Raw genomic sequence first — 20,000 nt, forward strand, 5'->3', positions numbered from 1 at the left:
GACCCAGGGCCTCGAGCTTGATGACGAGTTTGGAGGGTACTATGGTGTTAAATGCTGAGCTGTAGTCGATGAACAGCATTCTCACGTAGGTATTCCTCTTGTCCAGATGGGTTAGGGCAGTGTGCAGTGTGGTTGCGATTGCATCGTCTGTGGACCTATTTGGGCGGTAAGCAAATTGGAGTGGGTCAAGGGTGTCAGGTAGGGTGGAGGTGATATGGTCCTTGACTAGTCTCTCAAAGCACTTCATGATGACGGAAGTGAGTGCTACGGGGCGGTAGTCGTTTAGCTCAGTTACCTTAGCTTTCTTGGGAACAGGAACAATGGTTGCCCTCTTGAAGCATGTGGGAACAGCAGACTGGGATAAGGATTGATTGAATATGTCCGTAAACACACCAGCCAGCTGGTCTGCGGATGCTCTGAGGGCGCGGCTGGGGATGTCGTCTGGGCCTGCAGCCTTGCGAGGGTTAACACGTTTAAATGTTTTCCTCACGTCGGCTGCAGTGAAGTAGAGTCCGCAGGTTTCTGTTGCGGGCCGTGTCAATGGCACTGTATTGTCCTCAAAGCGGGCAAAAAAGTTATTTAGTCTGCCTGGGAGCAAGACATCCTGGTCCGTGACGGGGCTGGTTTTCTCTTTGTAGTCCGTGATTGACTGTAGACCCTGCCACATACCTCTTGTGTCTGAGCCGTGACTCTACTTTGCCTCTATACTGATGCTTAGCTTGTTTGATTGCCTTGCGGAGGGAATAGCTACACTGTTTGTATTCGGTCATGTTTCCGGTCACCTTTCCCTGGTTAAAAGTAGTGGTTCGCGCTTTCAGTTTCACGCGAATGCTGCCATCAATCCACGGTTTCTGGTTTGGGAATGTTTTAATCGTTGCTATGGGAACGACATCATCAATGTACTTTCTAATGAACTCGCTCACCGAATCAGCGTATTCGTCAATGTTGTTGTTGGACGCAATGCGGAACATATCCCAGTCCGCGTGATGGAAGCAGTCTTGAAGCGTGGAATCAGATTGGTCGGACCAGCGTTGAACAGACCTGAGCGCGGGAGCTTCTTGTTTTAGTTTCTGTCTGTAGGCAGGGAGCAACAAAATGGAGTTGTGGTCAGCTTTTCCGAAAGGAGGGCGGGGGAAGGCCTTATATGCGTTGCGGAAGTTAGAATAACAATGATCCAAGGTTTTACCAGCCCAGGTAGCACAATCGATATGCTGATACAATTTAGGGAGTCTTGTTTTCAGATTAGCCTTGTTAAAATCCCCAGCTACAATATGTGGTTTCCAGTTTGCAATGAGTCAAATAAAGTTTGTTCAGGGCCATCAATGTGTCTGCTTGCGGGGAATATATACGGCTGTGATTATAATCTCTACCTCTACCTCTACTTCTGCTTCTACTTCTGCATTTACCTCTATCTCTACCTCTACTTCTGCTTCTACTTCTGCATTTATCTCTACCTCTATCTCTACCTCTACCTCTACCTCTACCTCTGCCTTTACCTCTACCTCTACCTCTAACTCTACCTCTGCCTCTACCTCTACCTCTGCCTTTACCTCTACCTCTACCTCTACTTCTGCTTCTACTTTGCATTTACCTATTTCTCTATCTCTCTCTCAACTCTGCCTCTACCTCTGCCTTTAACTCTACCCCTACCTCTGCCTTTACCTCTACCTCTATCTCTGCCTCTCTCTCTGCCTTTACCTCTACCTCTATCTCTACCTCTCTCTCACCTCTGCCTTTACCTCTACCTCTACCTCTCTCTCACCTCTGCAATTAACCTCTACCTTTGCCTTTACCTCTACTTCTGCCTTTACCTCTACTTCTGCCTCTACCTCTGCCTTTACCTCTATCTCTACCTCTACCTCTCTCTCACCTCTGCCTTTACCTATACCTCTTCCTCTACCTCTGCCTTTACCTCTACCTCTTCCTCTAACTACCTTTAGCTCTACCCCTGCCTTTACCTTTTCCTCCACCTCTACTGTTACCTCTACCTTTATCTCTATCTTTATTTATCTCAATGATAATAATTGTCATGGGTTACTATCTACCATTTGTCCATTATAGCACTGGCCACACACACGCACGCGTGTGTCTGTGTGTGTGTGTGTGTGTGTGTGTGTGTGTGTGTGTGTGTGTGTGTGTGTGTGTGTGTGTGTGTGCCTGTATGTACAGTATGTGTGTGTTTTGTGTATGTCTATTAGTGATGTCTATTAGTGTGCATATTTTTGTATATCCGTTTGTGTGTCTAACAGTGTGTTTTCTCAGTCAGGTGTTCCCCCATGGTCTTCCTGATGAGTTCACGCTGGTCTTCACTTTACTCCTCAAGAAAAAAACACTGAGGGACAACATCTACCTCTTCCAGATCTCTGATGAACAGGGATACCCACAGGTATACGCTCCTCTTTTCATCTACCTCTTCCAGATCTCTGATGAACAGGGATACCCACAGGTATACACTCCTCTTTTCATTTTTAGTTTCCTGGGGGGGAAATAGGCTTTGTCGTGCCCTTTTCACGACTGTCTTGGTGTGTTTGGACCAATCTAGTTTGTTGTTGATGTGGACACCAAGGAATTTGAATCTCTCAACCTGCTCCACTACCGCCCCGTCGATGAGAATGGGGACGTGCTCGGTGCTCCTTTTCCTGTAGTCCACAATCATCTCCTTAGTTTTGGTTACGTTGAGGGATAGGTTGTTATTCTGGCACCACCCAGCCAGGTCTCTGACCGTTGTCAGTGATCTGGCCTTCCACTGTTGTGTCGTCAGCCAACTTAATGATGGTGTCGAAGTCGTGCCTGGCCATGCAGTCGTGGGTGAACAGGGAGTACAGGAGGGGACTGAGCATGCACCCCTGGGGAGCTCCAGTGTTGAGGATCAGCGTGGCAGATGTGTTGCTACCTACCCTCACCACCTGGGAGCAGCCCGTCAGGAAGTCCAAGATCCAGTTGCAGAGGGAGGTGTTTAGTCCCAGGATCCTTAGCTTAGTAATGTGCTTGGAGGGTACTATGGTGTTGAACGCTGAGCTGTAGTCAATGAACAGCATTCTCACATAATGGTTCCTTTTGTCCAGGAGGGAAAGGGCAGTGTGGAGTGCAATAGAGATAGCATCATCTGTGGATCTGTTTGGGCGGTATGCAAATTGAAGTGGGTCTAGGGTTTCTGGGATAATGGTGTTCATGTGAGCCATTAACAGCCTTTCAAAGCACTTCATGGCTATGGACGTGAGTGCTACGGGTCTGTAGTCATTTAAGCAGTTTGCCTTTGTGTTCTTGGGCACAGGGACTATAGTGGTCTGCTTGAAGCATGTTGGTATTACAGACTCAATCAGGGACAGGTTGAAAATGTCAGTGAAGACACCTGCCAGCTGGTTAGCACATGCATGGAGCACACGTCCTTGTAATCCATCTGGCCCCGCAGCCTTGTGTATGTTGACCTGTTTAAAGGTCTTACTCACGTCGGCTACGGAGAGCGTAATCACACAGTCGTCCGAAACAGCTGATGCTCTCATGCATGCCTCAGTGTTGCTTACCTCGAAGCGAACATAGAAGTGATTTAGCTCATCTGGTATGCTCGTGTCACTGGGCAGCTCGCGGCTGTGCTTCCCTTTGTAGTCTGTAATAGTTTGCAAGCCCTGCCACATCCGACGAGCGTCGGAGCCGGTGTAGTATGATTCAATCTTAGCCCTGTATTGACGCTTTGCCTGTTTGATGGATAGTCACAGGGCATAGCAGGATTTCTTTTAAGCTTCCGTGTTAGAGTCCCGCACCTTGAAAGCGGCAGCTCTACCCTTTAGCTCAGTGCGAATGTTGCCTGTAATCCATGGCTTCTGGTTGGCTTCTCCTCTATTCCTCCCTGCATACCCCATCTATTTTCTGCTCCTTCCTTCATTTCTCCTCTCTATCTCTTTCTACCCCCTCATATCGCCTGTCCTCCATCTCCCTCCTCTCTTTCCACTCCTATGTCATGTCTTTCATCTCTACTATCTCTCTCTCTTTCCACCCATCCTATCTTCTGTCCTTCATATCTCCACTCTCTCTCTTCCCACCCCCCCTGTCTCCTCTCCTCCATCTCTCCTCTCTCTCTCTTTCCACCCCCTGTCTCCTGTCCTCCATCTCTCCTCTCTCTCTGTTTCCACCCCCCCTGTCTCCTCTCCTCCATCTCTCCTCTCGCTCTCTTTCCACCCCCCCCCCTGTCTCCTCTCCTCCATCTCTCCTCTCTCTCTCTCTTTCCACCCCCCTGTCTCCTCTCCTCCATCTCTCCTCTCTCTCTCTTTCTACCCATCCTATCTCCTGTCCTTCATTTCTCCACTCTCTCTCTTTCTGTCTCCTGTCCTCCATCTCTCCACTCTCTCTCTTTCCACCCCCCTGTCTCCTCTCCTCCATCTCTCCTCTCTCTCTCTTTCTACCCATCCTATCTCCTGTCCTTCATTTCTCCACTCTCTCTCTTCCCACCCCCCTGTCTCCTGCCCTCCATCTCTCCTCTCTGTCACTTTCCACCCATCCTGTCTCCTGTCCTCCATCTCTCCTCTCTCTCTCTTTCCACCCATCCTATCTCCTGTCATCCATCTCTCCTCTCTCTCTCTTTCCACCCCTCCTAGGTCCTGTCCTCCATCTCTCCTCTCTCGCTCTTTCCACCCCTCCTAGGTCCTGTCCTCCATCTCTCCTCTCTCTCTCTTTCCACCCCTCCTAGGTCCTGTCCTCCATCTCTCCTCTCTCTCTTTCCACCCCTCCTAGGTCCTGTCCTCCATCTCTCATCTCTCTCTCTTTCCACCCATCATGTCTCCTGTCCTCCATCTCTCCTCTCTCTCTAGCCACCCATCCTGTCTCCTTTCCTCCATCTCTCCTCTCTCTTTCTCTCTCTCTTTCCACCCATCCTGTCTCCTGTCCTCCATCTCTCCTCTCTCTCTCTTTCCACCCATCCTGTCTCCTGTCCTCCATCTCTCCACTCTCTCTCTTTCCACCCCCTGTCTCCTCTCCTCCATCTCTCCTCTCTCTCTCTTTCTACCCATCCTATCTCCTGTCCTTCATTTCTCCACTCTCTCTCTTCCCACCCCCCTGTCTCCTGCCCTCCATCTCTCCTCTCTGTCACTTTCCACCCATCCTGTCTCCTGTCCTCCATCTCTCCTCTCTCTCTCTTTCCACCCATCATATCTCCTGTCCTCCATCTCTCCTCTCTCTCTCTTTCCACCCTTCCTAGGTCCTGTCCTCCATCTCTCCTCTCTCGCTCTTTCCACCCCTCCTAGGTCCTGTCCCCATCTCTCCTCTCTCTCTCTTTCCACCCCTCCTAGGTCCTGTCCTCCATCTCTCCTCTCTCTCTTTCCACCCCTCCTAGGTCCTGTCCTCCATCTCTCATCTCTCTCTCTTTCCACCCATCCTGTCTCCTGTCCTCCATCTCTCCTCTCTCTCTAGCCACCCATCCTGTCTCCTTTCCTCCATCTCTCCTCTCTCTTTCTCTCTCTCTTTCCACCCATCCTGTCTCCTGTCCTCCATCTCTCCTCTCTCTCTCTTTCCACCCCTCCTAGGTCCTGTCCTCCATCTCTCCTCTCTCTCTCTTTCCACCCCTCCTAGGTCCTGTCCTCCATCTCTCCTCTCTCTCTCTTTCCACCCCTCCTCGGTCCTGTCCTCCATCTCTCATCTCTCTCTCTTTCCACCCATCCTGTCTCCTGTCCTCCATCTCTCCTCTCTCTCTAGCCACCCATCCTGTCTCCTTTCCTCCATCTCTCCTCTCTCTTTCTCTCTCTCTTTCCACCCATCCTGTCTCCTGTCCTCCATCTCTCCTCTCTCTCTCTTTCCACCCATCCTGTCTCCTGTCCTCCATCTCTCCACTCTCTCTCTTTCCACCCCCTGTCTCCTCTCCTCCATCTCTCCTCTCTCTCTCTTTCTACCCATCCTATCTCCTGTCCTTCATTTCTCCACTCTCTCTCTTCCCACCCCCCTGTCTCCTGCCCTCCATCTCTCCTCTCTGTCACTTTCCACCCATCCTGTCTCCTGTCCTCCATCTCTCCTCTCTCTCTCTTTCCACCCATCCTATCTCCTGTCATCCATCTCTCCTCTCTCTCTCTTTCCACCCCTCCTAGGTCCTGTCCTCCATCTCTCCTCTCTCGCTCTTTCCACCCCTCCTAGGTCCTGTCCTCCATCTCTCCTCTCTCTCTCTTTCCACCCCTCCTAGGTCCTGTCCTCCATCTCTCCTCTCTCTCTTTCCACCCCTCCTAGGTCCTGTCCTCCATCTCTCATCTCTCTCTCTTTCCACCCATCATGTCTCCTGTCCTCCATCTCTCCTCTCTCTCTAGCCACCCATCCTGTCTCCTTTCCTCCATCTCTCCTCTCTCTTTCTCTCTCTCTTTCCACCCATCCTGTCTCCTGTCCTCCATCTCTCCTCTCTCTCTCTTTCCACCCATCCTGTCTCCTGTCCTCCATCTCTCCACTCTCTCTCTTTCCACCCCCTGTCTCCTCTCCTCCATCTCTCCTCTCTCTCTCTTTCTACCCATCCTATCTCCTGTCCTTCATTTCTCCACTCTCTCTCTTCCCACCCCCCTGTCTCCTGCCCTCCATCTCTCCTCTCTGTCACTTTCCACCCATCCTGTCTCCTGTCCTCCATCTCTCCTCTCTCTCTCTTTCCACCCATCATATCTCCTGTCCTCCATCTCTCCTCTCTCTCTCTTTCCACCCTTCCTAGGTCCTGTCCTCCATCTCTCCTCTCTCGCTCTTTCCACCCCTCCTAGGTCCTGTCCTCCATCTCTCCTCTCTCTCTCTTTCCACCCCTCCTAGGTCCTGTCCTCCATCTCTCCTCTCTCTCTTTTCACCCCTCCTAGGTCCTGTCCTCCATCTCTCATCTCTCTCTCTTTCCACCCATCCTGTCTCCTGTCCTCCATCTCTCCTCTCTCTCTAGCCACCCATCCTGTCTCCTTTCCTCCATCTCTCCTCTCTCTTTCTCTCTCTCTTTCCACCCATCCTGTCTCCTGTCCTCCATCTCTCCTCTCTCTCTCTTTCCACCCCTCCTAGGTCCTGTCCTCCATCTCTCCTCTCTCTCTCTTTCCACCCCTCCTAGGTCCTGTCCTCCATCTCTCCTCTCTCTCTCTTTCCACCCCTCCTCGGTCCTGTCCTCCATCTCTCATCTCTCTCTCTTTCCACCCATCCTGTCTCCTGTCCTCCATCTCTCCTCTCTCTCTAGCCACCCATCCTGTCTCCTTTCCTCCATCTCTCCTCTCTCTCTCTCTCTCTCTCTTTCCACCCATCCTGTCTCATGTCCTCCATCTCTCCTCTCTCTCTCTTTCCACCCATCCTGTCTCCTGTCCTCCATCTCTCCTCTCTCTCTCTTTCCACCCCTCCTAGGTCCTGTCCTCCATCTCTCCTCTCTCTCTCTTTCCACCCCTCCTAGGTCCTGTCCTCCATCTCTCCTCTCTCTCTCTTTCCACCCCTCCTAGGTCCTGTCCTCCATCTCTCCTCTCTCTCTCTTTCCACCCCTCCTCGGTCCTGTCCTCCATCTCTCATCTCTCTCTCTTTCCACCCATCCTGTCTCCTGTCCTCAATCTCTCCTCTCTCTCTAGCCACCCATCCTGTCTCCTTTCCTCCATCTCTCCTCTCTCTCTCTCTCTCTCTCTCTCTCTTTCCACCCATCCTGTCTCCTGTCCTCCATCTCTCATCTCTCTCTCTTTCCACCCATCCTGTCTCCTGTCCTCCATCTCTCCTCTCTCTCTCTTTCCACCCCTCCTATCTCCTGTCTTCCATCTCTCCTCTCTCTCTCTTTCCACCAATCCTGTCTCCTGTCCTCCATCTCTCCTCTCTCTTTCTTTCCACCCATCCTGTCTCCTCTCCTCCATCTCTCCTCTCTCTCTTTCCACCCCTCCTAGGTCCTGTCCTCCATCTCTCCACTCTATCCTCCCTTTGTCTTCTCCTCTCTCTGTTTCTGTTGTTCTCTCATTATCATTCTCATTATTATTCTCATTATTATTAATCTTACTTCTATGATGAAGAGTGTCTCTGACATCTATAATCAATCTGCAAACAAATTTAAATGCTATTCAGCATGTATAGGATGAATTGAGGGCAAACCAACTCGTTATACATGATTGATTGTGTGTTTTCATGGGCAATAATTAGTTGCCTTTGTCCATGTTTTTCTTAACTTTGCAGTGTGTTCTATGTAGCCCACTTTGAGACCCAAAGCATAGTACTGTACTGAACTTCTGTCTGTAGCTCCTTCTCATAGCGGATTATTGCTTGGGAAAGGATAGACCTATTCAATGAACCATTGGCTTCAGCAATACCTACAATATTCCTTTAGCTCTGTAGACACTATAGTGGTAGGAACAAGGGAAGAGGAACGAGGGAGGAGGTGAGAGGTGTTCTTTCCCAATCAGAAATGGATAATGACCCAATTGTTTTTTCCTGTCTCCTCTCCCCCACTTTCCCTCTCTCCTCCTTTCTTCTCCCAACCATCCTCCCCCACTCCCCCAGTTCTCCCTTGACCTGAATGGCCCTGATGCCACCCTGTCCCTGCGTGCACGGGGGGCCGACCCCCTGGGTGAGCCAGTTGGGTGTGTGTTCAGGGGGGAAGGCGTGGAGTCTATCCTGGACAGTGGTTGGCACAAACTGGCCCTCAGCGTCCAGCAGAGGGCAGCCTCTCTACATGTAGACTGCAGCTCCATCCAGACAAAGCCCCTGGAGCCCCGTGGCGAGCTATCGACCAAGGGACACACCCTACTGGGCATCAGAGCAACAGATGCTGCCGCTGTGGAGGTATGGAGGTGGAGGGCCAGGAAAGGAGAGGATGGGGGGGTTATTGTGGTGGGAAGTTGGGAGATTGGGTTGGGTTAACCTGTATGTGGGGAGTAGAGAGATGGAGGGAGAGGTGGAGAGGGTGGGAGGAGGGGAGAGCTGGATGGAGAGGTGTAGAGGGTGGAAGGAGGGGAGAAATGGAGGGAGAGGTGGAGATGGTGGGAGGAGGGGAGAGATGGATGGAGAGGATGGGAGGAGGGCAGATATGGAGGGAGAGGTGGGAGGAGGGCAGATATGGAGGGAGATGTGGGAGGAGGGCATATATGGAGGGAATGGTGGAGCGGGGGGAGGAGGGGAGAGGTGGGAGGAGGGAAGATGTGTAAAGGGCGGGACGAGGGATATTTGAGAGTGATGGTCATGGCTGTAGAAGGGGGGTTGTAGTGAGCTGTCTCAAACAATATTTCTCTCCCCCTCTTTCTCTCTTGCTCTTTCTCTCTCTTTCTCTCGCTCTCGTACTCTTTTCTCCCTGCCCCCTGTCTTCTGCGTCTCTCTTGTCTCTCAGATGGACATTCAGCAGGTGATGGTGTATTGTGACGCTTCCCTAGCCATTCAGGAGTCCTGCTGTGAGATACCTGGTGCTAGGGTGAGAACACCAACCATCAAACAACACTCCCACAACCATCACACAAACCATCACACAACACTCCCAAAACCTTTCTAAACACCAACCATCACGCATAGTCCCTGTGCCAAGATGACCTGTCTAAATGACTACTGCCCCGTAGCACTCACATCTATAGCCATTTAATGCTGGTCATGGCTCACATTAAAACCATCATCCCAGACACCCTAGACCCACTCCAATTTGCATACTGCCCCAACAGATCCACAGATGATGCCATCTCTATTGCACTCCACACTACCCTTTTCCACCTGGAGAAAAGGAACACCTATGTGAGAATGTTGTTCATTGACTACTCAGCGTTCAACACCATAGTACCCTCAAAGCTCATCACTAAGCTAAGGACCCTGGGACTAAACACCTCCCTCTGCAACTGGATCCTATACTTCCTGACAGGCCGCCCCCAGGTGGTGAGGGTAGGTAACAACACATCCGCCACGCTGATCCTCAACACGGGGGCCCCTCAACGGTGCATGCTCAGTCCCCTCCTGTACTCCCTGTTCACTCATGACTGCATGGCCAGGCACGACTCCAACACCATCGTTAAGTTTGCCGATGACATAACAGTGGAAGGCCTGATCACTGACAACGATGAGACAACCTATAGGGAGGAGGTCAGAAACCTGATCGTATGGTGCCAGGACAACAACCTCTCCCTCAACATGATCAAGACAAAGGTGATGATTATGGACGACAGGAAAAGGAGGAGAGAGCACGCCCACATTCTCATCAACGGGGCTGCAGTGGAGCAGGTTGAGAGCTTCAAGTTCCTTGGTGTCCACATCACCAACAAACTAACATGGTCGGAGACAGATGTTTTATACAACAGCCTTTCTGTGTGTTCTTTTGTCGACTTCGTCTGCACATTTGCAATCAAACGGCAGAATTTTGTCCATCTCCTTCGCTATCATACTCTAATTCCTCCAGAGAGCAACACTATCATACTCTAATTCCTCCAGAGAGCAACACTATCATACTCTAATTCCTCCAGAGAGCAACACTATCATACTCTAATTCCTCCAGAGAGCAACGCTATCATACTCTAATTCCTCCAGAGAGCAACACTATCATACTCTAATTCCTCCAGAGAGCAACACTATCATACTCTAATTCCTCCAGAGAGCAACACTATCATACTCTAATTCCTCCAGAGAGCAACGCTATCATACTCTAATTCCTCCAGAGAGCAACACTATCATACTCTAATTCCTCCAGAGAGCAACACTATCATACTCTAATTCCTCCAGAGAGCAACACTATCATACTCTAATTCCTCCAGAGAGCAACACTATCATACTCTAATTCCTCCAGAGAGCAACACTTTTGCTTTTTGCACTTACTACGTGATATCGTTCAAAAAAGCAGTGTTAGAAAGGATGACCTACACAAACTGACCAGCTCATGTTATAGACAGACGAGGGCTGCATGGCAGACCAATCTAAAGTCATCTCTGGGGCATGTCCAGCCCACTCATTATCTCAACCAATCATGGCTAGCGGGAAGGTTCCTGTCTTTATCGGCGGCTAAACCAACTAGGCTTGTATTTTTGTATTTACAGATGGCATACACGTCTCTTATTCAGGCACATGAAAGTTCACTTCCCAAAAAACACATTTTGATAAAAATGTTTATGTTTAAGTAGTGACGCGCGACATACGCCTAGTTTCCTGAAACTTGTCACATGTGGATGTGTACCTCGCGCTTATATTTGCGTGTTTATTTGTTTGTGTGTGTTAGTGAGTGTGTGTGTGTGTGCTGTATATAGGCCTATGTATGAAAGACCGGCAAACACCTTCAGAACACCTTCAGAACACCTTCAGAACAGCCGAGGAGACTTTCAGACCCCTCTTGAATTGATGAAGGGATGTATGGAGGAGGAGGAGAGGAAGAGACTGACCACCCTCCCTCTTCTCCTTCTCTCTGAGCTGTCTGCTACAGGGCTCCTCGCAAGCAGTGTTTACAACTTGAACAGGAGCTGCACACAAACATGCACATACACCACAGACACGCACGCACGCACACACACACACACACACACACACACACACACACACACACACACACACACACACACACACACACACACACACACACACACACACACCCCACCAACAGAGTTCTGAAAAGACAGCTGATAAAGAGAGTGGTGTATTTTATGGCTAGACATGGAGTGTCCGAGGGGGATAAAGTTCCTGTTGTTGATCTCCTTTGTTGCCATGGAAAACCCCTCAAAATATGAAAACAGTGTTACATTACTTTGTCTTCAGTTTAGCTTTTCAGTTCAGATGTTTCCAGGCAGTTCACGATACACAATCCCCAATTGATGTTTGGTACCTGTAGGCTAGCTTTTCACCTTTGACCCATGGCTGCTCTCTCTCTCACTCTCTCTTTCTCAGTGCCCCCCTGACGCCCCCAAGAGTCGCCGCGCGGCCGAGAATGACCTAGAGCAGCCGGTCCTTGCCTTTAACCAGGTAATACACACTCAGATATCCCAGCAGGCAGACCAACGACACCAAGTACTGACTGGTAGGGGAACGCTTCTACCAAAACATTCTATTGGTTCTCCTGTTATTCATTGGTCCTCCCCTAATAATCAGTGATCTAACCAATCGAGAGATTGATGGAATCAATTGATGGTAGCATGATGACCTCCACAAACACTATTGAGAAATATGATTTTTTTCATCTCTTGCAACAGTGCTACATTGCCAGATAGATAATACTATTTCATTATGTTGTGAAGCCAAATCATCCTGTCTCATTTCATGATTTATATTAATGCCATCATTTTCCATTCATCCATTCATTAGGCATGCTGTTTGTCTTTTGGAGAGATGTTGATAATAACTCAAAGCTCTGGCAGACTACAGACAGGAGTAATCAATCCCAGAGAATTGAACTGCTGTCTGAGTTTGTAATGAGATGCAGGTCTGTGTCTGGCAGTGGTAGCGCTAACCAATGAAATAACAGCTGATGATCGACGATGGACAGTATAAGGAAGTCTCTCTCTCCCTCTTTCTCTGTCTGGGCATCAGGGTTTATTAGTGATCTACTTCACCTCTCCTCATCCCTCTATTCTTCTCCTTTCATTATTTTTCTCTTAAAATTGCACTCTGGATAAAAACATCTGGCTGTGTTCATAAAATGTAGATAGTATGTATAATCTGGAAGTAGAAGTGTTTTTGTCTTTTAGCCTAGCAGTAGCTTAGTGGTTAGAGCGTTGGGCCAGTAACCGAAAGCTGACAAGGTAAAAATCTGTCTTTCTGCCCCCGAGCAATCCACTGTTCCCCGGGCGCCAAAGATGTGTTTATCGATTAAGGTAGCCCCCCGCACCTCTCTGATTCAGAGGGGTTGGGTTAAATGTGGAAGACACATTTCAGTTGAGTGCATTCAGTTGTACAACTGACTAGGCTGACTAGGTCCCCATTAGTTTACTCCAATTAGGGGAGGGGTGGTAGGGTTAAGGGAAAATAATGAAGAAAAATACATATCAAAAATGATATATGGGGGATTGGAAATGATGCAGACAATTACACTGATGGAAGTCACAATCTATCTGCAGTATTAAAACTGATCTATACCAGTATGTCCGTTTAGATATCATTCTTCATCCACTCTGTGTTTTGCTGCTGATGCAGGGATATGTAATGGTCCCAGCTAGCTTCAGTGGTGTGCATTTACCTGCAAAATATGCCATAGAATTCTAATTCGATTCTGTTTAAATGTTGGCTTCTTAAGAGCATCACGTCACGACATAATTACCATTACGTCTTCAAAAAGGTCACTTTTTAAAATCAAAAGAAAAGAAAAGCTGTTACTTTTCATACTGGAAGCAGGTTCATGGTTGGTCCAACAGTGTTGTACCTGTCTTCTAATGTTTCAGTGTTGTACCTGTCTTCTAATGGTTCAATGTTGTACCTGTCTTCTAATGGTTCAGTGTTGTACCTGTCTTCTAATGGTTCAGTGTTGTACCTGTCTTCTAATGGTTCAGTGTTGTACCTGTCTTCTAATGGTTCAGTGTTGTACCTGTCTTCTAATGGTTCAGTGTTGTACCTGTCTTCTAATGGTTCAGTGTTGTACCTGTCTTCTAATGGTTCAGTGTTGTACCTGTCTTCTAATGGTTCAGTGTTGTACCTGTCTTCTAATGGTTCAGTGTTGTACCTGTCTTCTAATGGTTCAGTGTTGTACCTGTCTTCTAATGGTTCAGTGTTATACCTGTCTTCTAATGGTTCAGTGTTGTACCTGTCTTCTAATGGTTCAGTGTTGTACCTGTCTTCTAATGGTTCAGTGTTGTACCTGTCTTCTAATGGTTCAGTGTTGTACCTGTCTTCTAATGGTTCAGTGTTGTACCTGTCTTCTAATGGTTCAGTGTTGTACCTGTCTTCTAATGGTTCAGTGTTGTACCTGTCTTCTAATGGTTCAGTGTTGTACCTGTCTTCTAATGGTTCAATGTTGTACCTGTCTTCTAATGGTTCAGTGTTGTACCTGTCTTCTAATGGTTCAGTGTTGTACCTGTCTTCTAATGGTTCAATGTTGTACCTGTCTTCTAATGGTTCAATGTTGTACCTGTCTTCTAATGGTTCAGTGTTGTACCTGTCTTCTAATGGTTCAGTGTTGTACCTGTCTTCTAATGGTTCAGTGTTGTACCTGTCTTCTAATGGTTCAATGTTGTACCTGTCTTCTAATGGTTCAATGTTGTACCTGTCTTCTAATGGTTCAGTGTTGTACCTGTCTTCTAATGGTTCAGTGTTGTACCTGTCTTCTAATGGTTCAATGTTGTACCTGTCTTCTAATGGTTCAGTGTTGTACCTGTCTTCTAATGGTTCAGTGTTGTACCTGTCTTCTAATGGTTCAGTGTTGTACCTGTCTTCTAATGGTTCAATGTTGTACCTGTCTTCTAATGGTTCAATGTTGTACCTGTCTTCTAATGGTTCAATGTTGTACCTGTCTTCTAATGGTTCAATGTTGTACCTGTCTTCTAATGGTTCAAGTCATGAAAGGTCCATAGCATTCTAAAATTGCAGAGTTCAAGTTTATGACCCTCTCCCTCTCTCTTTTCCTCTCTCTCTCTCAGGAAATCCTTGGATCCCAGGGTCTGGCAGAAAAAGTATGTTTCAATCTTTCCCTTTCACACACACAGGCACAAACACGCATAAACACACACATACAGGCACACAGACACACAAAGACAGAAAGACAAGCACACATACACACAACCACAACCTTGATCCTATATTAGTGAAGAAGCCGAGGAGAGACTTACAGTTGGCGTCCAATCAGAAAGACCATATGTAGGCGGGATGGGCCAATCAGAGCAAGTTATTTGTTTATGCCAGCGGCTGGTGACCCAAATACCAGTTCAGTTACTGTACTCCAAGAAAGGGCAGAGAAGGAGGGTAACAGTGAGAGATGATGTGACACACATACACACACACACACACACACACACACACACGCAGCTCTGCTACTGACAGTGGAGTGATTTGAACATCATACACCTTGGCTATCTGGGGAGTTGCTCTATTGCTGCCTATTCATTTTGTCATTCTCCAACAGTAGCAGAATTCTGTTTACATATGCAGTAGCATATACAACTCCAGACACTCCATTACTGCATTCCTTAGTGTCCTTACTAATGTTTTACTCATTTCCCATGGCTCAGTGTAATGCAGGTTATTACCTATGCTGAAACACAGCTCTAGTCGCTGTAGAGGAACTACGACTGAATATAATGAGACAGAATGATCTCTCTCTATTGGAAGACTTTCACAGCTATGAATCAACACAGTTATTAGTGTGTGTGTGGGTCGGTGGGGGGGTGGGGGGGGGTATATACAGTTGAAGTCTGAAGTTTACATACACTTAGGTTGGAGTCATTAAAACTCGTTTTTCAACCACTCCAACAATATCAAACTATAGTTTTGGCAAGTCGGTTAGGACATCTACTTTGTGCATGACACAAGTATTTTTTACAACAATAGTTTACAGACAGATTATTTCACTTATCAATCACTGTATCACAATTCCAGTGAGTCAGAAGTTTACATACACTAAGATGACTGTGCCTTTAAACAGCTTGAAAAATTCCAGAAAATTATATCATAGCTTTAGAAGCTTCTGATAGGCTAATTTACATAATTTGAGTCAATTGGAGGTGTACCTGTGGATGTATTTCAAGGCCTACCTTCAAACTCAGTGACTCGTTGCTTGGCATCATGGGAAAATCAAAATAACTCAGCCAAGACCTCAGAAAACAAATTGTAGACCTCCACAAGGCTGTTTCATCCTTGGGAGCAATTTCCAAACGCCTGAAGGTACCACGTTCATCTGTACAAACAAATGTATGCAAGTATAAACACTATGGGACCATGCAGCCGTCATACCGCTCAGGAAGGAGACGTGTTCTGTATCCTAGAGATGAACGTACTTTAGTGTGAAAAGTGCAAATCAATCCCAGAACAACAGCAAAGGACCTTGTGAAGATGCTGGAGGAAACAGGTACAAAAGTATCTATATCCACAGTGAAACGAGTCCTATATCGACATAACCTAAAAGGCCGCTCAGCAATGAAAAAGCCACTGCTCCAAAGCCACCATAAAAAAGCCAGACTACCGTTTGCAACTGCACATGAGGACAAAGATCGTACTTTTGATGAAATGTCCTCTGGTCTGATGAAACAAAAATAAAACTGTTTGACCAAAATGACCATTGTTAAGTTTGGAGGAAAAAAGGGGAAAAGGCTAGCTGAAGAACACCATCCCAACCGTGAAGCACAGGGGTGGCAGCATTATGTTGTGTGGGTGCTTTGCTGCAGGAGGGACTGGTGCACTTCACAAAATGAATGGCATCATGAGGAATGGAAAATTATGTGGATATATTTTTTATTTAATCTTTATTTAACTAGGCAAGTCAGTTAAGAACAAATTCTTGTTTTCAATGACAGCCTAGGAACAGTGGGTTAACTGCCTGTTCAGGGGCAGAACGACAGATTTGTAACCTTGTCAGCTCGGGGGTTTGAACATGCAACCTTCCGGTTACTAGTCCAACGCTCTAACCACTAGGCTACCCTGCCGCCCCGGCAACATCTCAAGACATCAGTCAGGAAGTGAAAGCTTGGTCGCAAATGGGTCTTCCAAATGGACAATGATCCCAAGCATACTTCCTAAGTTGTGGCAAAATGGCTTAAGGACAACACAGTCAAGGTATTGGAATGGCCATCACAAAGCCCTGACCTCAATCCTATAGAAAACTTGTGGGCAGAAATGAAAAAGCGTGTGCGAGCAAGGAGGCCTACAAACCTGACTCAGTTACACCAGCTCTGTCAGGAGGAATGTGCCAAAATTCACCCAATTTATTGTGTTAAGCTCCTGGAAGGCTCCCCTAAATGTTTGACCCAAGTTAAACAATTTAAAGGCAATGCTACCAAATACTAATTGAGTGTATGTAAACTTATGACCCACTGGGAATGTGATGAAAGAAATAAAAACTGAGCTCACAATTTCACCTGGTTAATATTGCCTGCTAACCTGGATTTCTTTCAGCTAAATATGCAGGTTTAAAAATATATACTTGTGTATTGATTTTAAGAAAGGCATTGATGTTTATGGTTAAGGACACATTGGAGCAACGACAGTCGTTGATTGATTGTTTTTTATAAGATACGTTTAATGCTAGTTTGCAACTTACCTTGGTTTACTACATTCGCATAACAGGCAGGCTCCTCGTGAGGCAGGTGGTTAGAGTGTTGGACTAGTTAACTGTAAGGTTGCAAGGTTGGATCCCCCGAGCTGACAAGGTAAAAAGCTGTCGTTCTGCCTCGTTCCTGGGCCGTCATTGAAAATAAGAATGTGTTCTTAACTGTCTTGCCTAGTTAAATAAAGGTGTAAAAAAAATGTTATGAAAACTTGAAATCGGCCCTAATTAATCGGCCATTCCATTTAATCGGTCGACCTCTAGTTAGTACACATCGGTCCAGAGCATCCCAAACATGCTCAATGGGTGACATATCTGGTGAATACTCATAATAATTAGTTTAGTGCATACCCAGTGTTTCCCTTAGTTATTTTTTACAGAAGTGGTGACAGAGGTAGCAGGGGGGGTTAGCAGAAAAGGTCTTCCTGGGGGGGATCCAGGGGCATGCGATGCGCCACTGCTGAATGAATTTAGGGGAAACACTGCATACCACACTTTATACATTGAATTGGGACTCCCAAATCATGACTGGGGAACAACCAAACGGGTTGATGTCTCTGGTGAGCAATACATCTCCATATAGTAAAGTAACTAGAGAGAGCAGGCTGAGAGAGAGAGAGAGAGAGAGGGAGGGAGGGAGGGAGGGAGAGGGAGGGAGGGAGGGAGGGAGGGAGGGAGAGAGAGAGAGAGAGAGCAGGCTTGGCTGAGAGAGAGAGAGGGAGAGGCAGATGGGTATTAGGAAACAGTGACTAGGTATCACGTACCAACCATTGATGGAGTTGCAGTTGTGGATCCCAGGAAGAGTATCTGCTGCGGCTAATGGGGCTCCTGATATAGTACCAAACACACAGAACAAAAACCTTCTCCTTACCTTATCTCCCAGTCACACAACATCAATATATTTGAACTGCCTGGTGTCACACAACATCAACATATGTTAACTGCCTGGTGTGAGGCGAGCGGGCTGGGCTGACACACTGGGTGGTAGATGTTGTATTAATTGCCATGCTTCCATTAGAAATAACATTGCGTCAGCAATTTGTAAGACACACGAAACTGTAGTGTGTCTGTGTATGTCTTACCCGTGAAGAGCTACAGCTGGCCTGCACTCTCTGGTGCCTTGGTGATTTTACTGTATCTATTGATCGCTGTCTCTCGAGAGGGACGTATGTGTGGACGTATGTGTGTGTGAATCTGTGTGTGTGTGTGTGCGTGTGTTGGAGACCCCCTCCCCAAACCCATGTCTGCAGAGAATGTTTAGCTGATGTAACAGCGCCACTCTCTGGTCACTGGAGAAACTGCACCCTAATCATTGCACCGCAGAAATCATCAACTAGATTCAGATTACTACCAGTCCTGCTACTGTAGTTGGACCACTAATCCCAAATGGTAGTCTGTGCGCTGATTGGTCCAAACTGTCTATTGTCTTCCTGACAGGATTCGAAACAGACACACGGCATGTCTCTTCTCTCATAATCAACACTACTCTATCCAATAGAGCAGGATGGGCAATTCCAGTCCTCGGGGGCCTGATTGGTGTTACAGTTTTGTCCCAGACCCAGATAACACACCTGACTCCTATAATCACCTAATCATGATCTTCAGTTTAGAATTGAATTTGATTAATCAGCTGTGTTTGCTAGGGATGGAGACAAAGTGTGATGCCAACCTGCTATAGAGGAGCCATATACTACACTGAACAAAAATATAAATGCAACATGTAAGGTGTTTCATGAGCTAAAATAAGGAGTATTTATGTCTGCAATAAAGCATTTTTGCATGGAAAAACTATTTCTGATTGGCTGGGCCTGGCTCCTCAGTGGGTGGGCCTTGCTGAGAAGTGGGTAGGCCTCATTGTAATAGAATGGAATTCATCGAACGGAATCAAGCGGTTCCATATGTTTGATGTGTTTGATACCGTTTAATTTATTCCATTCCAGCCAATATAATGAGCCGTCCTCCTATAGCTCCTCCCACCAGCCTCCTCTGTGTGCAACTCAGTATTAGGAAGGTGTTCTTAATGTTTGGTATACTCAGTGTATGTTTTGTAACTACTGTACCTGAGTTTGGGAGCTGGCTCTCACTTTGATGTGTGACTTTTGCCTTGGATTTGGCCTATTCCTCCTCTGCGCTCATCACAGCATGCTATCAAAAGCAACTTCATCTAACGAGACACAACCTGACACAGACGTTTTTAAAGTCACTTGGCGTTATCGACACAGTACATTGCAAAATCAATTTGGACTCTTTTAATTCAGACACTTTCCTCATCTTTATAAAGGCCTTGATCTCCTGCATTACAGGGTGTCTCAACATGAACTAATGTGATGTTAACATTACAGGGTATCTCAACATGAACTAATGTGATGTTAACATTACAGGGCATCTCACCATGAACTAATGTGATGTCAATATTTCTATCTCTCTCTCTCTCTCTCTCTCTCTCTCTCTCTCTCTCTCTCTCTCTCTCTCTCTCTCATTTTCTCCCTTCCTCTCTTTCTTTCTCCCTTTTTCTCTCTCCCTCCCTCTCTTTCTCTTTCCCTCCCTCCCTCCCTCTCTTGCTCTCTTTTTCTCCCTTCCTCCCTCCCTCCCTCCCTCCCTCCCTCCCTCCCTCCCTCCCTCCCTCCCTCCCTCCCTCCCTGTCTCTCTTTTTCTCCCAATATTTTTCTCCCTCTCTCTGTCTTTATCTGTCTCTCTCCCTCCCTTCTTCTCTCTCTTTAGTGTGCTGGTTGTGTTCTTCTCAACGATGACCTAAATGTAAGTTCTGGTTGGATGAAAGCTCTCATGTTGCACTGATATTCACATGAAACAAAGACTGAACAGATGAGACATATCCCCATCAAACTCCCTTTCGGAAACAAAGACTGAACAGATGAGACATATCCCCATCAAACTCCCTTTCAGAAACAAAGAC

At 47.1% G+C, this 20,000-nt stretch overlaps 1 protein-coding gene across 3 annotated transcripts in view; it reads left to right on the forward strand.

The window, feature by feature from the left end:
• The window catches only part of LOC110487940 (collagen alpha-1(XVI) chain), a 150,747-nt gene that overhangs the window by 26,559 nt on the left and 104,188 nt on the right, over positions 1–20,000 (forward strand). For all 3 annotated transcript variants that reach the window (XM_036971044.1, XM_036971046.1, XM_036971045.1), the window contains exons 5-10: positions 2,263–2,386; positions 8,452–8,733; positions 9,275–9,355; positions 11,791–11,865; positions 14,469–14,501; positions 19,808–19,843. In XM_036971044.1, the coding sequence (XP_036826939.1) occupies positions 2,263–2,386; positions 8,452–8,733; positions 9,275–9,355; positions 11,791–11,865; positions 14,469–14,501; positions 19,808–19,843 (631 nt within the window). The remainder of the gene's footprint in view (positions 1–2,262; positions 2,387–8,451; positions 8,734–9,274; positions 9,356–11,790; positions 11,866–14,468; positions 14,502–19,807; positions 19,844–20,000) is intronic.

Source organism: Oncorhynchus mykiss, chromosome 32 (assembly GCF_013265735.2).
Source record: "Oncorhynchus mykiss isolate Arlee chromosome 32, USDA_OmykA_1.1, whole genome shotgun sequence".
NCBI classification, from domain to species: domain Eukaryota; kingdom Metazoa; phylum Chordata; class Actinopteri; order Salmoniformes; family Salmonidae; genus Oncorhynchus; species Oncorhynchus mykiss.